The 20,832-nt window shown below is 37.2% G+C and overlaps 1 protein-coding gene across 2 annotated transcripts in view; it reads left to right on the forward strand.

Moving 5' to 3' along the window:
* Positions 1-20,832, forward strand: part of rab6ba (RAB6B, member RAS oncogene family a) — a 123,663-nt gene that overhangs the window by 61,916 nt on the left and 40,915 nt on the right. The window contains exons 3-5 of one of the 2 annotated variants that reach the window (XM_048199693.1): positions 14,552-14,605; positions 14,970-15,096; positions 19,683-19,794. In XM_048199693.1, coding sequence (XP_048055650.1) covers positions 14,552-14,605; positions 14,970-15,096; positions 19,683-19,794 — 293 coding nt within the window. The remainder of the gene's footprint in view (positions 1-14,551; positions 14,606-14,969; positions 15,097-19,682; positions 19,795-20,832) is intronic. The other variant, XM_048199694.1, reaches the window with a different exon arrangement.

Consider the following 20,832-nt stretch of genomic DNA (forward strand, 5'->3'; position numbering starts at 1 on the left):
AGAAAGTGCTTTACAATTGAGAAATGTCACAAATCAACTTTAACTATTTACATTGTCAAATCCATTCCTCAAATGCTTATTTTTACACGAGGGATCAAAGGCATTCAGTGAAGCTGAGATTTCAGAACCTCATTTCAGACCAACGTTAATGGCTGTGGCCATGCTGTTATATTCATTTGCTTGAGGAAGTTCATTGATGACATTTGAATCTGACTGAAACCAAACAGTTTCTTTTGTCATCTGCATATGAATAAAATATATTGCCTCATCAATGTCACCTTTGAGAAGTAAAAGGCATCTTAATGAGCTGTTACTCTCTACAGTTACACTAAAGAGAGGAAGCGATACCAGCTCTTTTCTAATTTACATATTCTTGAATAAGCTCAAATCAAGCTGCTCCTCAACATTGAGATTGACCTTAAGATGTCTGCCAGTGGGCTTTCATGATAACATATGCCAGAAGAGCAGAGAGCATCACCCCCGACTCCTATCATCTGTCAGTCTTCTGCTCTATGCAAAATGAGAGAGACACATCTGCATATTTATGACTTTCCATCTTATGTGGATTCATCGCTGTTTGAGTCATTGTTAAATCAGCATTTGAAGAAAAATGTGAGCAGAAAATGATTATTTAGAACAAAAGCTCACGTTTTTCCCTATAGACCTCAGCTACCAGACACTCCTCTATTTGGAAAATGAAAGTCATTCTTCTGAAATTGTTGCTTGCAATTTATGTTGGTGGTATATAAAACCATCAAAGAATCATAACAAAATAGCCCAGAGGAAAATTGTATTGCTCAGAGGTTGCTCTGTCATAAATCAGTTATGTGTTCTCAGTTATAGTCACATATCAACTTTTTTCTCCTAAAAAAATGAAACAATTGTTGCTTTATTTATTTAGCCATTCCTATTCATTTTAATAGCAGTTGCTTGGCTGGCACATACAACTCCTGAAGTAAAGCAACCTGGATTCAGCCATCTTTGATTCATGAGAACTAATGCTGCCTCCAAGAACAACTTGGACTCTTCTACTTACAAGTTGGGCAGTCATTATTATGACTTGGTTGGAAAAAAAATAGTCAAACCAAAATAAATATACAATTGATTTCTTTATGGATGATCTAACAATGATCTAATAAATTATTAATTTGTTTGCATAAAGCTAACCATAAATAATGAGTTACCTTTACATTTTTACATATATTGCTGACATCTTTTCCACCATCTCCTTACATCCCACCTGCCAACTCATTGGGTTTCATTGGGAATATCTAGTGGTAAACATGACTTTGCGTGGTCATGTGCATGTATAATTGAAATTATGATATATTCAACTCTGCTTGAAGGACACATCAATTCCAGAAACATTTTCTTAGTTTTAGAACTCGCTGCATGCTAAAAAACCTTGAACCTCTGGTGTTGATGTAGATTTCTGTCCATGAGATTGTGAGTGTGCACACATTAATGTCTGTGTATGTTTTCACAGTGTTAATTACAAATTATTTATTCTATTAGCCTTATGATGTTTGATTGAGTGAGGCACAGCATAGCAGGGTGCTTCAAGTTTTCTCCCTTTAGTAAGACTCTTGAGACCTTCACTCTTCATTAGAAGTGGCTGAACAGTCAGCTATATTAAACACACACTACATGTTTCACTGGGGCTTTAAGTCATCGAGAAAATGGCGGAATGACACATTCTGCCATGGTTCCAGCATAGTTTTCCACTTTAAGTAAGCCAAGGGAATAAGGAACATCTTCAGACTTTCCAACATTATATTTGATTTGATTTGAATACAGAAAAAGTTGGGGTAAGAAACAGAGCAACGAATTTAGAAGAGAATTAAGCGAATGAAAAGGAAGAGCAGAGACTGACTGCCTGTCAAAAAATAAGCTTGACTTGCTGAGTTTGTGGTTGTTTTGCTGTGATGGCCGTTTGGCTGCAGATAGAGTGAGATTTGGACATGCTGCTGGGGTCCAGTGGGAGAGCTGTGCTGTCCTGCCTGACTGAGCTGCCACTCAACACGGGGCACTGGAGTGTGACTGTTTTCTGCTCAGCACAACCAGGGAGCAGAGAAGACACAGAATCTTCGTTTCAAAATCTAGTGAGCTGCCTCTGTAGACAGCATCATAGGCACACTTTTGACATGAAGGCTATTCCAAAAATTAAGCAACTACCTCCTATATACCTTGTTTTGTCCAAATTCTAAGGCGGCATTAAATATATCTTCTAAAAAGAATGCAATCCCATCATGCATTGCGATTAGCTTGTTTCAAAAAACAATTACTGATTTTTTTTTTTTTTTTTTTTTTTACCCAAAATTTGTGTTGTCAGCATTTGTTTTTAGAGCATTATGCATTCTTCTCATGATGCTTTCACATGAGAAGAGCTATTGGAGGTAGACATTTATGACATTTATGACAAGTGGACTTGCAGCTTATGTGTCACATTCCAAATCTGCCACTGATATTCCTGATATTTCATTTAGAATGCTTAGTAAGCAGCTGTCTAGGCAGTAACCAATGAGGCAGCACAGTAGGTTTTGGAACAGAATGAGAGAATGAAATGACAAAATGCTTTGTGAACCTTTATTCAGCCAAGTATTAAAGCTTATTGAAGCACAAAACAGTTTCTCCTAGGGGATGTTTTTAGCAGCACCATAATTTGTCTATATTCTCAATTATATTCACTCACTATATTCTCAAAAATAGTTTTGTTTTTGTTTTTAAGGTAAAAGACTCTGCTGTTAAGGTTTATCTTTAACTACACGTTGTCATATAAAGTCAGTAATTTCAGTCTCACAAATTTGAAACCTTGGAAACCTTTTAAAAGGACAAATACTGTATCAGTTCTTATTTTGAGTTGGATTTAACTCAAAGTAATTACTTTTGAGTGAGTCAAATGTACTTTCAAACATCCCTTTAACTGAATTAGTAAGTGAGTCATTAAGATAATTCAAACTGATAACTTGTGATTAATTTTGTCATATTCATTAAAAAGAACCAGTTCAGTTCAGTCATTTTTAGTGAATTAGACTACACAGACCATGCTGTATGTTTGCATGCTATTATTGAGGACAACTTAATAGAACTATTTTATCATCAATATATTATATATTATCATCAATAGCATGCAGTGCAGGGATTCCTGCAACAAACTAATCATTTGGACCCATAACAGTATCATCAAAACCAGCCAATGAGTCTTAATTTTCAGTGTAACTACTGACATAAAAGACCATATAAATACATGCACAAATAAAAAATAATTGGGCCTAAATTTAAGATTTATGTATTTGAATTTCATACAAAATGTCCATTCATTTGGTGGTACACAACTTTAGAATAAACAAACTAATAAACTTAATGTGATCCATATTGTCAGTCATACATACATGATATAGGTAGGAAACAAGTAAGATTTCTGTACTCAAAAAAAAAAATCATAGTTTATTATTAACTATTTGCATATATTTGATTTATTTAAATTATTATATGGCTAGCTGTGGAAGCAATATTCATTTAAATAAAATTGAAACTAAAAACATTCAGTTTATTAGAACTATTACAGAAATCATACCTGTTTCTTTTATGTATGAGTGACTAAAAGGGATTAGTTTATGTTCAAGGAGTCAAATTAGGAGTCATATATGAGAAATCAAATTTGTCTTGATTTTTTTTAAATATAAGAGGTCTTTTTATACCTTTAAGACATCCTGCAAGTTTCAAAGCTTAAAACTTCCTCATTATAAAAAAAGCATTTATTTAATCAAGCTCCAAAAACAACTTGTTTGGATATTTGGGGACTTGTGACATCACACAGGCATTTGCATATGCCTTTATCCAGAGCAAGACATCGACGAATAGTTTTATGTCATCGCACCACATACATGTACATACCGGACACGAATTTGTCATGTCAAAAGCAAATAGAACACATAATCACCAACGCTGTATACACTGGATACAGTACACTTCGTCAAAAGGGGGCCATGTCCAAAATGGCTAAACACTAAGCTTTTGATTGTTTTAACCAGAAATTATTGGTCAGGAAATTAGCAAACTTTAAGTAAATGCACTACTTAATTTTTTTTTTTTTCAAAATATGGGAAGTTGTGTGTGGAGTGATGATGAATCACAATGAAACATGAGTTGCATGGTGATGCTTCAGAGCGGTGTCTTCGGAAAGCTGCTGAGAAATATAATAATAAATGCATCTTTACCACAGTGGAGCATGGAGGAAGAGTTGTCTTTGTGAGGGGAGCCTTTTTAACTCCAGATTTGAACCCTATAGAGACAGAGATTTTTTAGGCCACGCCCACACCAGGGAGGGAAACAATCCAACTGTCTCCATTGACTTTGTATTGCGTGAGGCAGCCTCCTTGTCATTTCTGACTTATAACAAAAAACAGAACATTGCCTTAAAGCTGCTGTTTGACAAGGTGTACAGCAAACAAGCTACAAAACCCAAAACTAAGTTTTTATAAGCTACCGAACCGTAAAAGCCAGCCTTTAAGGAGAAAAAAGTGGATACAGGCAATAAGACGTGAAGCATCAGCAGGAAGAATGGGTCAATTCTGGGATCCTGACACTCAGTATGCCTCAGTAAGCCTACATGTGCAGTAAACATTTAGTCACTGTTAAGTCAAATATCCAAATGTCAGTTTTATATATTATATTTCCTTTCACTGCTTACGTTACCCTCCAATGGGCATAGTTCTCATAGTAATATGACATGTCGTGCTCTGTCTCAATCGCCTGTATCCACTTTTTAGTCGTTTTTTGGGTTGACAGCGCTTATAAAAACTTCTGGGTTTTTGGTTCTGTTTTTTTTTTAGCTTGTTTTCTCTACACCTTGTCACATAGCAGTTTTTAGACAATGTTCTGTTTTTTGTTTTAAGTCAGAAATGACAAGGAGGCAGCCTCGCGCAATACAAAGTCAATGGAGACGGTTGGATTGTTTTCACCCCCCGGTGGCCGTGGTTTTCAGATTATGGCTGTCTCTATAGTGAATATTTGGTTTCATATTAAACTCAAACGAACTGGGAGACATTTTTCAACTACTCATGAACTGTTTGAAGCCATTAACATTGTGTAGAACAACACTGACTACTCTTCTTCCTGCAAAAAAGCTGTCTGCAATTCTTGCTAATTTCCTGACCAGTGATTTGTGATTAAGACCACTAAATATTTAGCCATTTTTGGCTTGGTCAAATTGTTTTGTTTTTTTTTGCCCAGGAATGTATACAGGTGCCCGCTCACTTTATTTATTTATGTGATTGAGTCTGAATTTTAAATTTAGGTATAAAATGCATACTGAGATTTACAGTGGTTGACTCCAGTTGATTTTGCTGTTGCTGGCAATATTTGTTCAGTAGCATCTGTTCTTGCTGTATTGAAGATGTCTTCAATAAATAGATAAACAAGCCCAGATGCTTCTGAATAAATCTTACCTGACATTCTGTGATGACCTGGATCACTAAAAACCATCATTGACATCTTGTCTGCGTTGCCAAGAAAATGATTAATGGTTAGTACACCGTTTTATTTTTTCCACCCCTCCCCTAAGTAGCCTTGAGAGTCCTGTCACATGCTGAAGGCAATGAATGTAGTTGTGTAATGTAAACACGTTAAAGCCTTCCTGATATTGACCAGATGCCCCAACATTAGCCCTCACGATCGCTTAACGTGTCTCAGATTATTCACGAGCCGGCTAAATGACGTCATCCCTTCAGGTCCTGCATTGAGCTGTTACATTCCAATCAATATGCCTTAATGAAATGCTGTGGACCACTGCATGTCATTTGTCTTCAGGGTACAGGGGTATCGATGCCAAACGGGCAACTCGCCAAGGTCTAAAGCAAAGGATAAGTCCCGACTCAATCATATAGGACAAGATTTGATTCTGTTGAATTTGACAAATGTTCATCTACAGGTCAGTGCTCCATTCCTCGTAATATGATTTGGAGGGTGTGACTGTACAATCACAGTCAGACAGGCACTTTGTATGCAGTTAAGCTCCCACCATACTTTGAGTCTGCTCACCTGGGGCATGTCGCATTCTTAAAATGTATGCTTTGATTAAATGCAAATAGAAAGATAAACAGATAAACAGGATTTGACCTGACATTCACTCAAGGTGGTGCTTTGTGAAGCAGATTAGTGTGGCTAATTTCTCTTCTGGTGGAGTTTTAATTGGCGTTCGATTCTAATCAAACTCCTGCCATCCTCCCTAGGGGCACCACAACTGGTGTACTGTGTCTAAAGGGCATATTCTGTCTGCTGTGCGAGATCGGCTATGATGGCTGCTTTTTTTGATAAAGTTTTAGATTTTTATGTTCATTATAGTCTGTATTATGCTAATATTCTCAATTTAGGTCATGGACTGTATGACAGTATTGTCTGAGCAGTGTATCGGAAGCATAAATGAGGACTCATAATTAGCTGCTTCCTCATTTGGTACCTCAAGCAACAACTTTTGTTTGTGTGCGTGTCAGTTTTATTTCGCCAGTTACACTTTATTTATAGGCATTTTAGCAGCTACAGGAATTCAATTTTTCCTTTTCTTATCAGAACACCTTTTATCTTGAGGCTTTTGGGAAGCTGTGCTGGAAACCACTCTCTGTGTTTTAAAACCGATGTGTGTGAAGCTTAATAATTAAAATGTTTATGAATAATTCATTCTGGATCTCTTTGTGCGAGCACTCCTCTAGCGGTGCAAGTTTCTATATTTAACTTCGGCGTCGCTTTTTCTCTCTTTCTCTTTCTCGCCTTCTTTCCTTGAAAAGCTCAACACCTTTGGGTTTTCATCTTGACACTGTTTAACATGGGAGGTTTCTTTTTATTTTTGTCACAGAAATCCCTTTTGATGTATGTGCTTTAAAGCCTGCACTAAGCATAAACCAGAATTTTATTTTTATAGAAATTAGATGTAGTAGATTTTGTTCCATAATTTTAACACAAAAGCAGATATTTTGAAAAAAGTTTTTGTGTGTGTGTGTGTGTGTGTGTGTGTGTGTGTGTGTGTGTGTGTGTGTGTTAAACAGATCTTCATCAGTGTCAGGTCTTCATATGGTAGGTTATAATAAAGAGTGCATTTAATGAAAGTAAGTGACTTCTCAGTTCATTTAGTCGGGCATTAGTGAGTAAAAATGACTTGCAGTTCAGTAAAATGTTTATTCAGTAATCACTCTGACATATCCAATAATAAATGATTCATTACTTTAGATGATTATTATTCAGACTGATAACTTGTGAATTTGTAAGTCTTTTTGGTTGATTTCTATAACCAGTACATAAAAGTTAATGGTTAATGAATCAGACTCTAATGAAAAACAACAGCATGCAGAGTTGTCTTTATTTTATTTTGCAGTACCCAGCACTTTACATCACTCATTACATTTGAGTTTGACTGAAAGGTGGTACTGTGTATAGCAGTGCAGGAGTCGCTGGAGTAAACTAAGAAAAATACATTATATTCCTCATATGTAATATTAAAATATTGTCTGAAATGTTACTTTATATATTAAAGGTGCAGTATGTAAGAATTCTGTCCGCTAGAGGTCGCTAGAGGCCTGTTCAAAACAAAGTCGTAGCTTGATGACGCCAAGTTTGAGCGCGGAATCGTGGGACATGTGTCTCCACCTCAACGGATGGTGCAAAAGAATAGGGATAGGACTCGGGAATAAATCATGTTCATGGATGCGATTATTAACGTTACTAAAGTATGAAGCAGAGCAGGACTGAGTGTTGTGGGAGCTGAACGAGGCCGCTGGAGCGATTGCGCACGACCTCACGATCAGCGGAACTTTTATCATTCCATAGTCGCCGGCGCTGCTTCCGCTTTTCCGGTCATGAGTATGAGGTAACACAGCTCTGTTTATCATATTAGATACATTTGAGAGTGTATGATGTTATAACGTTACTCTATGTTTTCCAGAGATGGGCACTCGAGTTAGAGACTCGGACTCGAGTCGCATTTTAACAGACTTCAGACTCGGACTCGGACTCGACCTGAAATGACTCCAGACTTGACTCGACTCGGCACAAAAGACTCGAAAAATTTTAAAAATGACACAAGTGTTTTACCCTTAACTACTGATATAATAAATAAAGAATTTGTGTTGTGTTTAAATGGTTTTATAATATCTGCGTCACATATATTTCCTTGCGTGTCGTGGTAGATTGGACTCTTGTCATAGAATCTGATTACGTATGTCCGTGCGCATAAACTCCAAAATGTCATAATAAGAGTCCCATGCAACATGACGGGAGCCACCGTGACATGTTATTTCGTTTGGGTTTATTATCTCGTCAGATCAGCTAGATGCACAGAATTTGGGAAAACAATTAAAGACACCGGAACATCATCAAATTTTATGAGACATCGCATCCACAAAGGTTAGTCACATTAACTCACACAGTTAGCTATTATACTGTGGTGAAGCTGCACGGCTCTTTTTAATTGCCAGCCTGTTAAAATATGAACAAAAATATCTAGACTTTAAACCTAGCACTACGTTTTATCAGTCTTTTCGTATTATATGCAGCTTTTCTATTTCTTAATGTGTGTCCATAAGAGAGAGAGATAGAAAGAGATGTTAATCCATTTATTACTTAAAGCTCATATTTTAACATATCACAATCAGCATGTGTAGAGCTTTCAATTGACATTCTTAAACATTCAGAAGTTTAATATTTTCTGATAATGACTGTCGTCAATTACAACAAAGCTGTATAACAAACCGTGACTCACTGGCGCCATCTTGTGTCCGTTTAGCGACTGTATTGAAAATGACTACTCGTGTTGCCAGGACGACCGTTTTGTACATTGTAATGGATTATAAAGTAACAAACTGGATGTACATTATCCCTTACATCATAGGACCTTAATTTCAAATAAAACAGATTACAGAAAGATCATTATTTTGTCTATATAATACAACTACGATAAAAAATAGGATTTGATTACGATAATTTTTTTTTTTTAATGACTCGAAACTCGACTCGGACTCGTGACAAAAGACTCCAGACTTGACTCAGACTCCAGTGATAAATACTTCAGACTTGACTCGGACTCCAGCTTAAAGACTTTAGACTTGACTCAGACTCCAGATAAAAGACTTGTGAACATCTCTGATGTTTTCCCTCGGTGGCTGCTGTGAGACACTGTTGCACACTGCAGTAACCTAGATCGATTTTAGAATATCATATTAAATACTGGATGGCTTGTGTTGATAAATGGCATGCAATTAATTTTAAAACATATTGTATGATAGAGAAAATTCTGTATTACTGTTACTAAAAAATAAAGCTGCATCTGATTATGCTGTGTTAGCTACTTGACAAAATAGTGTTTTTCTCTGAGGCATGGTAAAACATGGTACTCGCAAAAAAATTAAGGAAATTAGATTTAAACAATAAGACTAAACGTGTTGAGCTATATAACAACAATTATTTTTCTGTCTATAAATATATCAAAACAGTTGTAATATATTAAAGCGTGTTTCCATTGTTTATACAAAATAAAACCCTGGGTAAAACCGAGGGTGACGCAATTGACAGGCGACTCCTCACGCTGCATTCACATGGGGCGTCAGCGTCAATGCTTGACGGAGGGCGTGTCTGAAGCTTTTGTTGACGCGACCGTTATAAGGATAACAGCCAATCGCATTACTTTCCGGTGTTGCTCGAACGCAATTGGCTAGCGACTGCTCTTGGGTGTTTGCATAAAGCGATCTTATTGGCTGACGCCTGCGTTAGCGCTTGAAAAGTTGAGAAATCTTCAACTTCTGCCGCTTGCAACGCGAGTGAAGCGACGCAACGGAACCCACAATTCAGTTCAGCAACGCATGACGTCACCCATTCAAAGTAAATGAGAAGCGTTAACGTCGAAGCCCCGTGTGAATGCAATGTCACACGTCCCGGAGCCATGGTTAAAATTGCAATTTTCTCAGGATTTACAAATAGTTGGAAACATTTGGGATATTGTAAGTACTCAAGTGAACAAAATATATAACACTGGCCTAGTGGTTTTTGGATATTTTACTGCAAAAGTCTTACATATTGCACCTTTAAAATGTAGATTAATTTTATTTCTCAATGATTTATTACCACTTTCAAGTTTTTATGTGAAAAGTAGAGCAATAGAGAGAAAGATAGAGAAGGGAGTTGAGGGAGGAACAGGTTTGAAAAAGCTCTCGACCCACAGCAAAACTTAAAACAGAAGGAAGAAACAGAGTGACAGGTTGAAAGCCTCACTACTCCTGTTTTTGGACTGACATCACTAAAAAAATGGATGCATAATCATGCTGCTGATGACCAGCTGTGTGAGAGTGGATTGAGGGACAAACTGTTTTTTTTTGTTGTTGTTGTTGTTGTTTTTTGTCACACATGGTCAGATTTACATGCACAAACACATGAATTTGTGTTTCATATTTAACTGTGTCAGTTATTGGTGCAGCCACTTTGAATGCCCCTTAGTCAGCCAGATTGGAAAATTTACCACTTTTGCTAAACTACTCACAAGGGTTTTAAAGTGTCAGTTCACTCAAAAATGAAAATTCTGTCATTAATTACTCACCCTCATGTCGTTTCACACCCATAAGACCTTCGTTCATCTTCAGAACACAAATTAAGATATTTTTGATAAAATCCGATGGCTCAGTGCGGCCTCCTTTGCCAGCAAGATAATTAATACTTTCAATGCCCAGAAAGCTACTAAAGACGTATTTAAAACAGTTCATGGGACTACAGTGGTTAAACCTTAATGTTATGAAGTGACGAGAATTCTTTTTGTGCGGCAAAAAAACAAAATTTTAAAACTTTATTCAACAATATCTAGTGACAGGCGATTTCAAAACACTGCTTCATAAAGCTTCAAAACTTTACGAATCTTTTGTTTCGAATAAGTGGTTCGGAGCGTGTATCAAACTGTCACAGTCACGCCCCCCAGTGGTGAACCAATTGAAATTTCGAAACACATAATGAAGCCTTGTTTACAGAAATCACGTGACTTAGGCAGTTTGAAAAAATGTTTGTCATTATTTTGTTTTTTTGTTTTATACACCTATATACTTTAACTAAAAACAAAATAAAACACGCTTCATCTTTAAAAATGGTATTATGATGCAAAACTGCTGCATGCTGCGGTTGAATTAAAGTGGCACAACTGACTGGTTGGTGTCATGCTATCCATAATTTTAGCCAAACTGACTTGAGGGGCTTGTTAAATTGCGGGGGTATACATTTCCTTAGGAATCCAAATATAATAATAAAAAAATTTAGTCAAGCAAATCAAGAGTAATAGTTTTCATAGGTTTTATAGTAATTTATCATAGAAAAATTTAAAATATTACCACCCACCAATATATTAAAAGTTGGATATATAGTACATCCTACTTATACTCGCATATCATCACAATTTTTTATATCATCACAAAATGTAAACTGTATATGCACAGCTCTATAAATTTAGGTATATCAAAGTTTATCTGCAGACATAGAGTATACTTGTGAAGGGTGATATATACTAAACACCATATCTCTATTGTTTGGTTGGTATAATTGCAAAATGTTTAATATATAATCACTTAGCTCTAATCTGTTAAATGTGACTATAAGGCATGAAGAAATTAAGTTATTTTTAACATCATGGTTTTCTGTAAAGCTGCTTTGAAAATTTGTTGAGAAAAACGCTAAACAAATAAATTTGACTTGACTAATACATGACATCTAATCCATAATAAATTAAACTGAATCTTTGAAAGTTTGCCAGTGCATTTAATAAGCTTCGTTCCAGAGGCTCAGCTCTCCAGTGGAGGCTAGTCGTCTTTATCTGCTCTTTTGTGTTATAGAAATTTTATACTATCACAGTCAAACTGAATAATACACAAAAAGGTCAATCCTCTGTACTGTAGATGTCCATGATGTGTTCCTCAGATCCCACTGATCTGTGGACCTATATTGATCCGTCAACTGTTCTCAGGGAGCTACAACTGAGAAGACCAGGAGTCTCCTGGATAAAAGCACACATGAAATCCCTCCGAAAAATCTGTATGTAATGTACACATCTGGATTAATAAATAAGAAAATTGACATGCACATACCATTATGCAAATGTTTGCCCAAGCGTACATGCACTCGGCATAGTTTGCATGCATAGTTGGCAACTGAGGTGAAATGAACAGATGCTTTTAAAAACATTCTGTATATTGAATTCAAGTCACACTCAAAAGGCAATTTTAGCACGTAATCGACGCAATTGACTGCACTCCTATTGCAATAAAAGCACTAGCGGAGAATGAATTTGCTTTCAACGAAAGGATGCATTTTCTTTCTATCAGTGTTCAAGTAATCTCACCATTGCAGTTGTGAGGTGGCCTGAGCCAAATAATGTTGGCAACCCATTTCTACATTTAAATTCTGTGTGATGACTGGTCGAGGATATCTAGTAAAACACAAATATTGTATTCAGGAAATTGCTGGGTGTGTTGTTGTAGGGGCTGTCGAGTGCCAAAAGGACAAAATTCCATTTATACAGAACAAATATCATAAAAGTTGTTCATACGACTATGTTATTAATTGGAAATTCTACACTAAAAGCTAATGAAAAGCTAGAAGTGAATTTAGGCAACTAGGGCCAGATTTACTTAAGAGGGCAAATTAGCGTAAAAGCGCAATTCTAGAAAAACACTGATGGGGTTGGAAAGTTCTGCACGTGATCTGCTTACTACTTGCAAATGAAAGAACACAGACACAGCCGGATCATTTCCATAACGAACAACGCTGTCTACCAAGAGCAGTGCAAATTAGTGTCTGGTTTAAGACATGTTTTTTGGGGAGCGTTAAATAATAGTGCAAATACCAGTAAATTGACCACTGCAAACCTTAGTATATCACCTTGCATGATTCATGTAAATACTCTCCTCCAATAAATTTTGCATCTGAAAGGGCATATGCAATAAAGTCAGCTGTAAAAAATAACTCTGTCCATGTCACGTTTATGAAAAATAACTCTGACCATGTCCTGTGTTTATTATTAAAGTCCACTTCATTCATCATGTTGTTGTCATGCGCTTTAATAAACAAAGCGCATAAAGTATAACATTCCACTCCTTTTCATTGCTAAAATAAAGTGTTAAGTTATTAAAGGGTTGGTTCACCCAAAAATGAAAATTCTGTCATTTATTACTTACCCTCATGCCGTTCCACACCCGTAAGACCTTCGTTCATCTTCGGAACACAAATTAAGATATTTTAGTTGAAATCCAATGGCTCCGTGAGGCCTCTATAGGGAGCAATGACATTTCCTCTCTCAAGATTCATAAAGGTACTAAAAACATATTTAAATCAGTTCATGTGAGTACAGTGGCTCAATATTAATATTATAAAGCGACGAGAATATTTTTGGAGCGGCAAAAAAACAAAATAACGACTTATTTAGTGATGGCCGATTTCAAAACACTGCTTCAGGAAGCATCGGAGCATAAATGAATCAGTGTATCGAATCTGCTGTTCGGAGCGCCAAAGTCACATGATTTCAGCCGTTGGCAGTTTGACACGCGATCCGAATCATGATCCGATACGCTGATTCATTTATGTTCCAAAGCTTCATGAAGCAGTGTTTTGAAATCGGCCATCACTAAATAAGTTGTTATTTTGTTTTTTTTGGCGCTCCAAAAATATTCTCGTCGCTTTATAATATTATTAATATTGAGCCACTGTGCTCACATGAACCGATTTAAATATGTTTTTAGTACCTTTATGGATCTTGAGAGAGGAAATGTCATTGCTCCCTATGAAGGCCTCACGGAGCCATCGGATTTCAACTAAAATATCTTAATTTGTGTTCTGAAGATTAACGAAGGTCTTACAGGTGTTGACCGGCATGAGGGTGAGTAATAAATGACAGAATTTTCATTTTTGGGTGAACTAACCCTTTAATGTTTTTTAAAGATTATCTCTAAGTGATCATTTTATGATGACAAAGGTAATATAAATGTACAAATAATGAAAATGAACACGCAAAGTTACTGTAAATATCCAACATTAGCCAATATTCATCCAATATAGACCAACAGCAATAGGCCTGAATAAAATAATCTTTAAAATTGGCAAATAACCAATATAGTACTGATTTATAGCACATCCCTAATATTCATATGAGGAACAGATATAAATGTAATATGTTATTCACTATTCCTTATCAGAGAATTTGTTTTTTAATTATTATTATTATATTTTTAATATATGTATGTTGTTTTCTGAACTGATGGTCAGGAGCCACACTCTGACAGTGTAAAATGTGTAATATATCATAAAGAGAGGCAGTTCCCAGAACAGAGTGATCATGTATAGCAGTTATTACTCGCATCAAACTGACAGGCAGAACGTAACGGCTATCTGTTCTAATCTAGACCACATTTTCTGATTCTCAGGATGATATCAAGAACACATTTATATTTGCCATGCACAGAAACAGTCATATTTCCACTCAATTTCAGCATCTGATTTCATTTTGTTCTTACATAATGTTTTCCTTCTGTCATAACAGGCGACAATTGGAATCGACTTCCTGTCAAAAACCATGTATTTGGAGGACAGAACGGTAAGCAGTCTACTATGTTCTAACACAGCAGTAAATCAAATGCACTAGTCTTCTGTCTATTCAATGTAAAATAAGAAGAGTTTTAATAAAACCATATTGAATCTCAAAAGTTTTTTTATTATACCAGTTGGGTTGCTGACAGTTGCAGTATGTAGCTGGAAGCTCATGTATAAAGAAAATAGATTGTATTGTCTAGAGATTTCTGTGAGTTTATAACCCAGAAATGATTTCATGACCTTCAGCTGGGCAGTTTGGTGTGGTTTTATGAGGTTGTATTGATCCACCCTTCTTGCTTGGCTCTACATATGTTTATGTAATTGTGTGTATATGTGTGTTTGAAAAGCTAAATAATTTGACTGTTCAGTTGGGGATCTCTGACTTCCAGGTTCGGTTGCAGTTGTGGGACACGGCAGGCCAGGAACGTTTTAGGAGCCTTATCCCAAGCTATATAAGGGACTCCACTGTAGCTGTGGTAGTGTATGACATCACAAGTGAGTGTAACACACACACTTCAATGATCAAACCTTCTTTAGCTATAAAACACATTTCCAAGAGGAAAAAAATCAAAGTGGTTAACATGATTACAGCTGCTGATTTGCCATTTTGAGATTTTTTATCAGTAAAGTGTATTACATGTCTGTCTTTAACACTATAACCAGATAGATTCATCCCCAAAGATATAAGAAGCAGCTGTAGGTCATTTTTCACAATAAATAGATGACAGTTTTATCATCCATAAGCCCCAGTGTGATTTCTAGAGCCAGAGTTAGCTGTGCACACGACTCTATTGATATGACCAGAAAATATAAACCCTGATTTTATAGGTAAAGCAACCAAAGTTAGTTTCACCTTGAAGCAGAGGCAGGTTCACTGATGTCAGGCTGCACATGAGCAGGAAGAAATACCATAATAAAACCTTATAATCATAAAGAATCTCTACCCAGCCATCTGCCATTATATTTCAAAAGTTTTGGTATATAATTACTTTATGAGTTTTTAATTGAATTATATAACCTTAACTAACCTATAAATCTAATCACTACGGGCTAAGTTATTATTTAAAGAGTCCCTATTATGCTTTATCAGATATTACTTTTTGTGCAGTGTGTAATATAGCTGTTTGTGAAAGTAAAAGGTATGCAAAGTTTCAAAGATCAAAGTGACCGATAAATGCAGTTATTCTCTCCCAAGAGAAAGAACCAATTCTGAACTGCCGAAATGAGTCATCAGTAATTCCAGTCTTTCTTCCGTAACATTCATTCATTCAGCCTATGGTCTTCACTGGCTGCCTGCGAACAATGTCTACTTTGACCCACCCTCAAACACTGTATTTGGTTTGTGTTGTGTACGTTGAGAAGATGCTGTTTTCTGCGCTGCAAAAGCAAACTCTCTTTGTATACACTTCCTTGGATGAGGATGTAAAGTCAGTGGTTAAAATTACCACAGCAATACAACAGCAGTATGACCTTTTGTTGTATTCCCATCATTTTATGAGGAATTTGCAAGATTGTCCTCACTGCAGAACACAAGATCCAGGGGGCGAGGTTGGATCCAGATCCAAATCCTCCCACTTTACATATTCCTAAACCTACCCGTCTCCACCCCCTGGATCTAAACCTACCCGTCTCCACCCCCTGGATCTGGATCCAACTCCTCCCACTTTACATATCCCTAAACCTACCCGTCTCCACCCCCTGGATCTAAACCTACCTGTCTCCACCCCCTGGATCTGGATCCAACTCCTCCCACTTTACATATCCCTAAACCTACCTGTCTCCACCCCCTGGATCCAGATCCAAATCCTCCCACTTTACATATTCCTAAACCTACCCGTCTCCACCCCCCTGGATCTAAACCTACCCGTCTCCACCCCCTGGATCTGGATCCAACTCCTCCCACTTTACATATCCCTAAACCTACCTGTCTCCACCCCCTGGATCTAAACCTACCCGTCTCCACCCCCTGGATCTGGATCCAACTCCTCCCACTTTACATATCCCTAAACCTACCCGTCTCCACCCCCTGGATCTAATCCTACCCATCTCCACCCCCTGGATCTGGATCCAACTCCTCCCACTTTACATATCCCTAAACCTACCCATCTCCACCCCCTGGATCCAGATCCAAATCCTCCCACTTTACATATTCCTAAACCTTCCCGTCTCCACCCCCTGGATCTAAACCTACCCATCTCCACCCCCTGGATTTGGATCCATCTCCTCACACTTTACATATCCCTAAACCTACCTGTCTCCACCCCCTGGATCTGGATCCAAATCCTCCCACTTTACATATTCCTAAACCTACCCGTCTCCACCCCCTGGATCTAAACCTACCCGTCTCCACCCCCTGAATCCAGATCCAAAGCCTCCCACTTTACATATTCCTAAACCTACCCGTCTCCACCCCCTGGATCTAAACCTACCCATCTCCACCCCCTAGATCTGGATCCAACTCCTCCCACTTTACATATCCCTAAACCTACCCGTCTCCACCCCCTGGATCTGGATCCAACTCCTCCCACTTTACATATCCCTAAACCTACCCATCTCCATCCCCTGGATCTAAACCTACCTGTCTCCACCCCCTGGATCTGGATCCAACTCCTCCCACTTTACATATCCCTAAACCTACCCGTCTCCACCCCCTGGATCTAAACCTACCCATCTCCACCCCCTGGATCTGGATCCATCTCCTCACACTTTACATATCCCTAAACCTACCTGTCTCCACCCCCTGGATCTGGATCCAAATCCTCCCACTTTACATATTCCTAAACCTACCCGTTTCCACCCCCTGGATCTAAACCTACCCGTTTCCACCCCCTGGATCCAGATCCAAATCCTCCCACTTTACATATTCCTAAACCTACCCGTCTCCACCCCCTGGATCTAAACCTACCCATCTCCACCCCCTGGATCTGGATCCATCTCCTCACACTTTACATATCCCTAAACCTACCTGTCTCCACCCCCTGGATCTGGATCCAAATCCTCCCACTTTACATATTCCTAAACATACCCGTCTCCACCCCCCTGGATCTAAACCTACCCGTCTCCACCCCCTGGATCCAGATCCAAATCCTCCCACTTTACATATTCCTAAACCTACCCGTCTCCACCCCCTGGATCTAAACCTACCCATCTCCACCCCCTGGATCTGGATCCAACTCCTCCCACTTTACATATCCCTAAACCTACCCGTCTCCTCCCCCTGGATCTCGTGTTCTGCAGTGAGGGGCTACTGGAATGTGCAAAACGCTTATCCATTAAAGATGGGACAGTACCCACTTTATTTGGACCAACTTGCTCCTCTGAATCACAATCTATAAGTGATTAATTATTGATGTTTTATATTTTGAACACCCAGTGCAGCTGTAGGTCTCTGGCTAACCAGCTAACTCACGTTATTACTGTGGTCGTTTAGTTTCCAACATGTGCTGTAAGTGGTCAACCAATCACAACAGACTTGGCCATCTGGCCAATTAGAGCGGAGTAGGTTTGGAAGGCGTCTCTTAGAAAGACTGAATCTTCGAATGAGATGTTTTCAGACTCTCTGAGAAATGAAGTGAAGTGCAATGTATATTATGATAAAATGAAAGTGTTTTTTGACCTTTGATGTATGTAGACCTGTTGTAGGAGAACTCCAAAACAAAATTAAGAACCTTTAAAATAACATAATAAAACGTTCTAGTTTTTAAAAATTCACTGTCAGTTTCAATGGAAATTAGAGGTGAGATTATGAACATAAATTATGAATCAATTAGGGCTGTTGATCAATTAAAAAAATTATAATTAATCACACATAAATTAAAATTTGTAATTAATCATAAATCTATTTTCACATTGAATATCCAAATTAATGTAGAAACAAAGACAGTATTTTAAATAATTGATATTTTAAATATTTGTTTAATTGTGTACTGTTACTAAGTACTATGAAGGCCAGTATCACTGATACCAATACTGATGCTTCTATAAATGGATTTATTAAAATTAAAATACGTTTCTATTAGAAATTACAGCCATTTGACATTATAGTGTAATACAGTATACAAGCCTAAACTGCAAATGATCATATTGTTTTTATTTATCATTTATGAACAATTACAGGACATTAAAAATATTATAACAACTTTTAATTTGTGAACTTAAAACAGTATTCAACAAAAAGCTGGGTACATATGGACTATCCTCAGTAGGCCATTTGCTTGCTTCACTGTGCAGGGGTGCCATAGTACGATGTATTGTTGAACAAATCAACTAGCTAGTTATGACTGTTTCCCGAAACCATATTGTCACAAACCTGTCATTCAGACATGTTGTTGAATGATGTCACGCAGGTGGTGGAGTTATAACATCTTTAAATGAATCTGTTTGAGATCGAATTAATAGATTTTTTTGCTATAAATTACGGACATGGCATCTGAGGACTCATTTTAATTTTTCTCAGTTATTTTGCTTTATTTACAGATTCAGTCATAGGCTCGTTCTTACGTACCAGATCACATACGCATATGCACACTCTCCAAAAACGGTGCTTAAAATCTCTTGACAAACTAAAATATGTAAATGATGTTTGTATATATTCTAAATAAAAGATATACATTGTACTTAATGTCAGCTTGCTTATTTTGCTCAAGATGACGGTTTATTAAGTCCACGTCATAAAAACAAGAAACTATGCTTCTAACCACAGCTCGAAAGCTGTCGTTCCAACCACACAAGTTTGCAATTTTGATTGCGAATGTTTGTTTAAAGTTTAAACTATGGTTTCTGGAAAGCCAAATCGTTGAACTATGTTAGTAAAGACAGACCTTGCGATGTTAGTTGGCTAACAATGCTTTTGGGAAACGCACCCCTGGTGAGCAGAATACAGATAGCCTGATCATACTGTAATGCTAGCCAAAAATGTGGCAAAGCTACTTCAGGAAATGGAAAAACGGAAACTGCATTAATTGCATTAATTATTTTTAACGCATTAAACTGCAAATATCAATCACAGAATTAGTAACATAGATTGTTTCACTGTTTGCCCTACTCTGCTTACCACTCTCTCTCTCTCTTTCTCTATAAAGATGTGAATTCATTCCAACAAACTTCCAAATGGATCGATGATGTGAGAACGGAGAGAGGAAGTGATGTCATCATCATGCTGGTGGGCAACAAAACAGATCTGGCAGATAAGAGGTGAGTTGTCTCACTCTCATTCTTTCTCGCACGATTTTATTATTAAGCTGCTTAACAAGGCTGTTTCGCTCACCAGAGTGTGAATCGAACTTGACAGTTTCATTAAAGAGATTCTCTGAAAAACAAGGAGGGAGCCTTTATTCTCACTTTAGACTTCTGGGAATGAAGTCTGATGGATAATTTGAGAGCAGCCCCTTGTATTTGTGTGAAAGAGGAGAGGTAAAGAAGCAATGTAAAAATAACACATTGTTTAGAGAAGGCCCTAAAATTATCTCACCCTGACAGTGTTGGGGAATAACTAGGTCAAAGTAGTGCCGCTTAACTATGATAACTAGTATTAACTTAAGCTTAGCTATTACTAACTTACTAAATTTTTCTGTAGCATAGAACATTTTAAATAACAATCTTTTTTTCCAACCTGTTTGCAATAATACTGTGAGACGAAACGCTATAACACTGATATGTATTTGTCTACAGGGCCGAGTGAATTAAGGAAATATTTGATCTGTGTAGTGTTGGGAATTGTTATTTTTAGTGAATTGATTCGTCTGGATGGTTCATGTAAATGATCTGGTTGAAAAAAAAAATTCTCTAATCCATTTAAATCTCTCCATTTGAGATCCATTTAAATCTCTCCATTTGAGATTTAGATAAATACTGCTGTTCATCACCATGTTTCGACTCAATTATACAGAATAACTGAGCGTTCTAGATATAGCATATTAATATATAGACTGTAAAACCCGATATGTTACGGTAACTCAAATCATTTGAGGAAACCGATTCCCTAAAACTATTTACGTTTTAAAACCAATAAGTATAAGTACTGTAAACTCATATACATTAAGTTAAATTCACTAATATTTTAGTGTTGGTTTAGTCAATCAATAGAGTAAAGTCAACTTAAAGATTTTAAGTTTATTTCACTCATTCAGTTTGAATTCAGGTAGCAAGTCTAAGTCTTAACATCTCTATAGCTACTTAAATGGTTTGAGGAAACTGATTGCCTTAAATGGTTTAAGTTCATCAAACTCAAAG

Source organism: Megalobrama amblycephala, linkage group LG8 (assembly GCF_018812025.1).
Source record: "Megalobrama amblycephala isolate DHTTF-2021 linkage group LG8, ASM1881202v1, whole genome shotgun sequence".
Lineage (NCBI taxonomy): Eukaryota > Metazoa > Chordata > Actinopteri > Cypriniformes > Xenocyprididae > Megalobrama > Megalobrama amblycephala.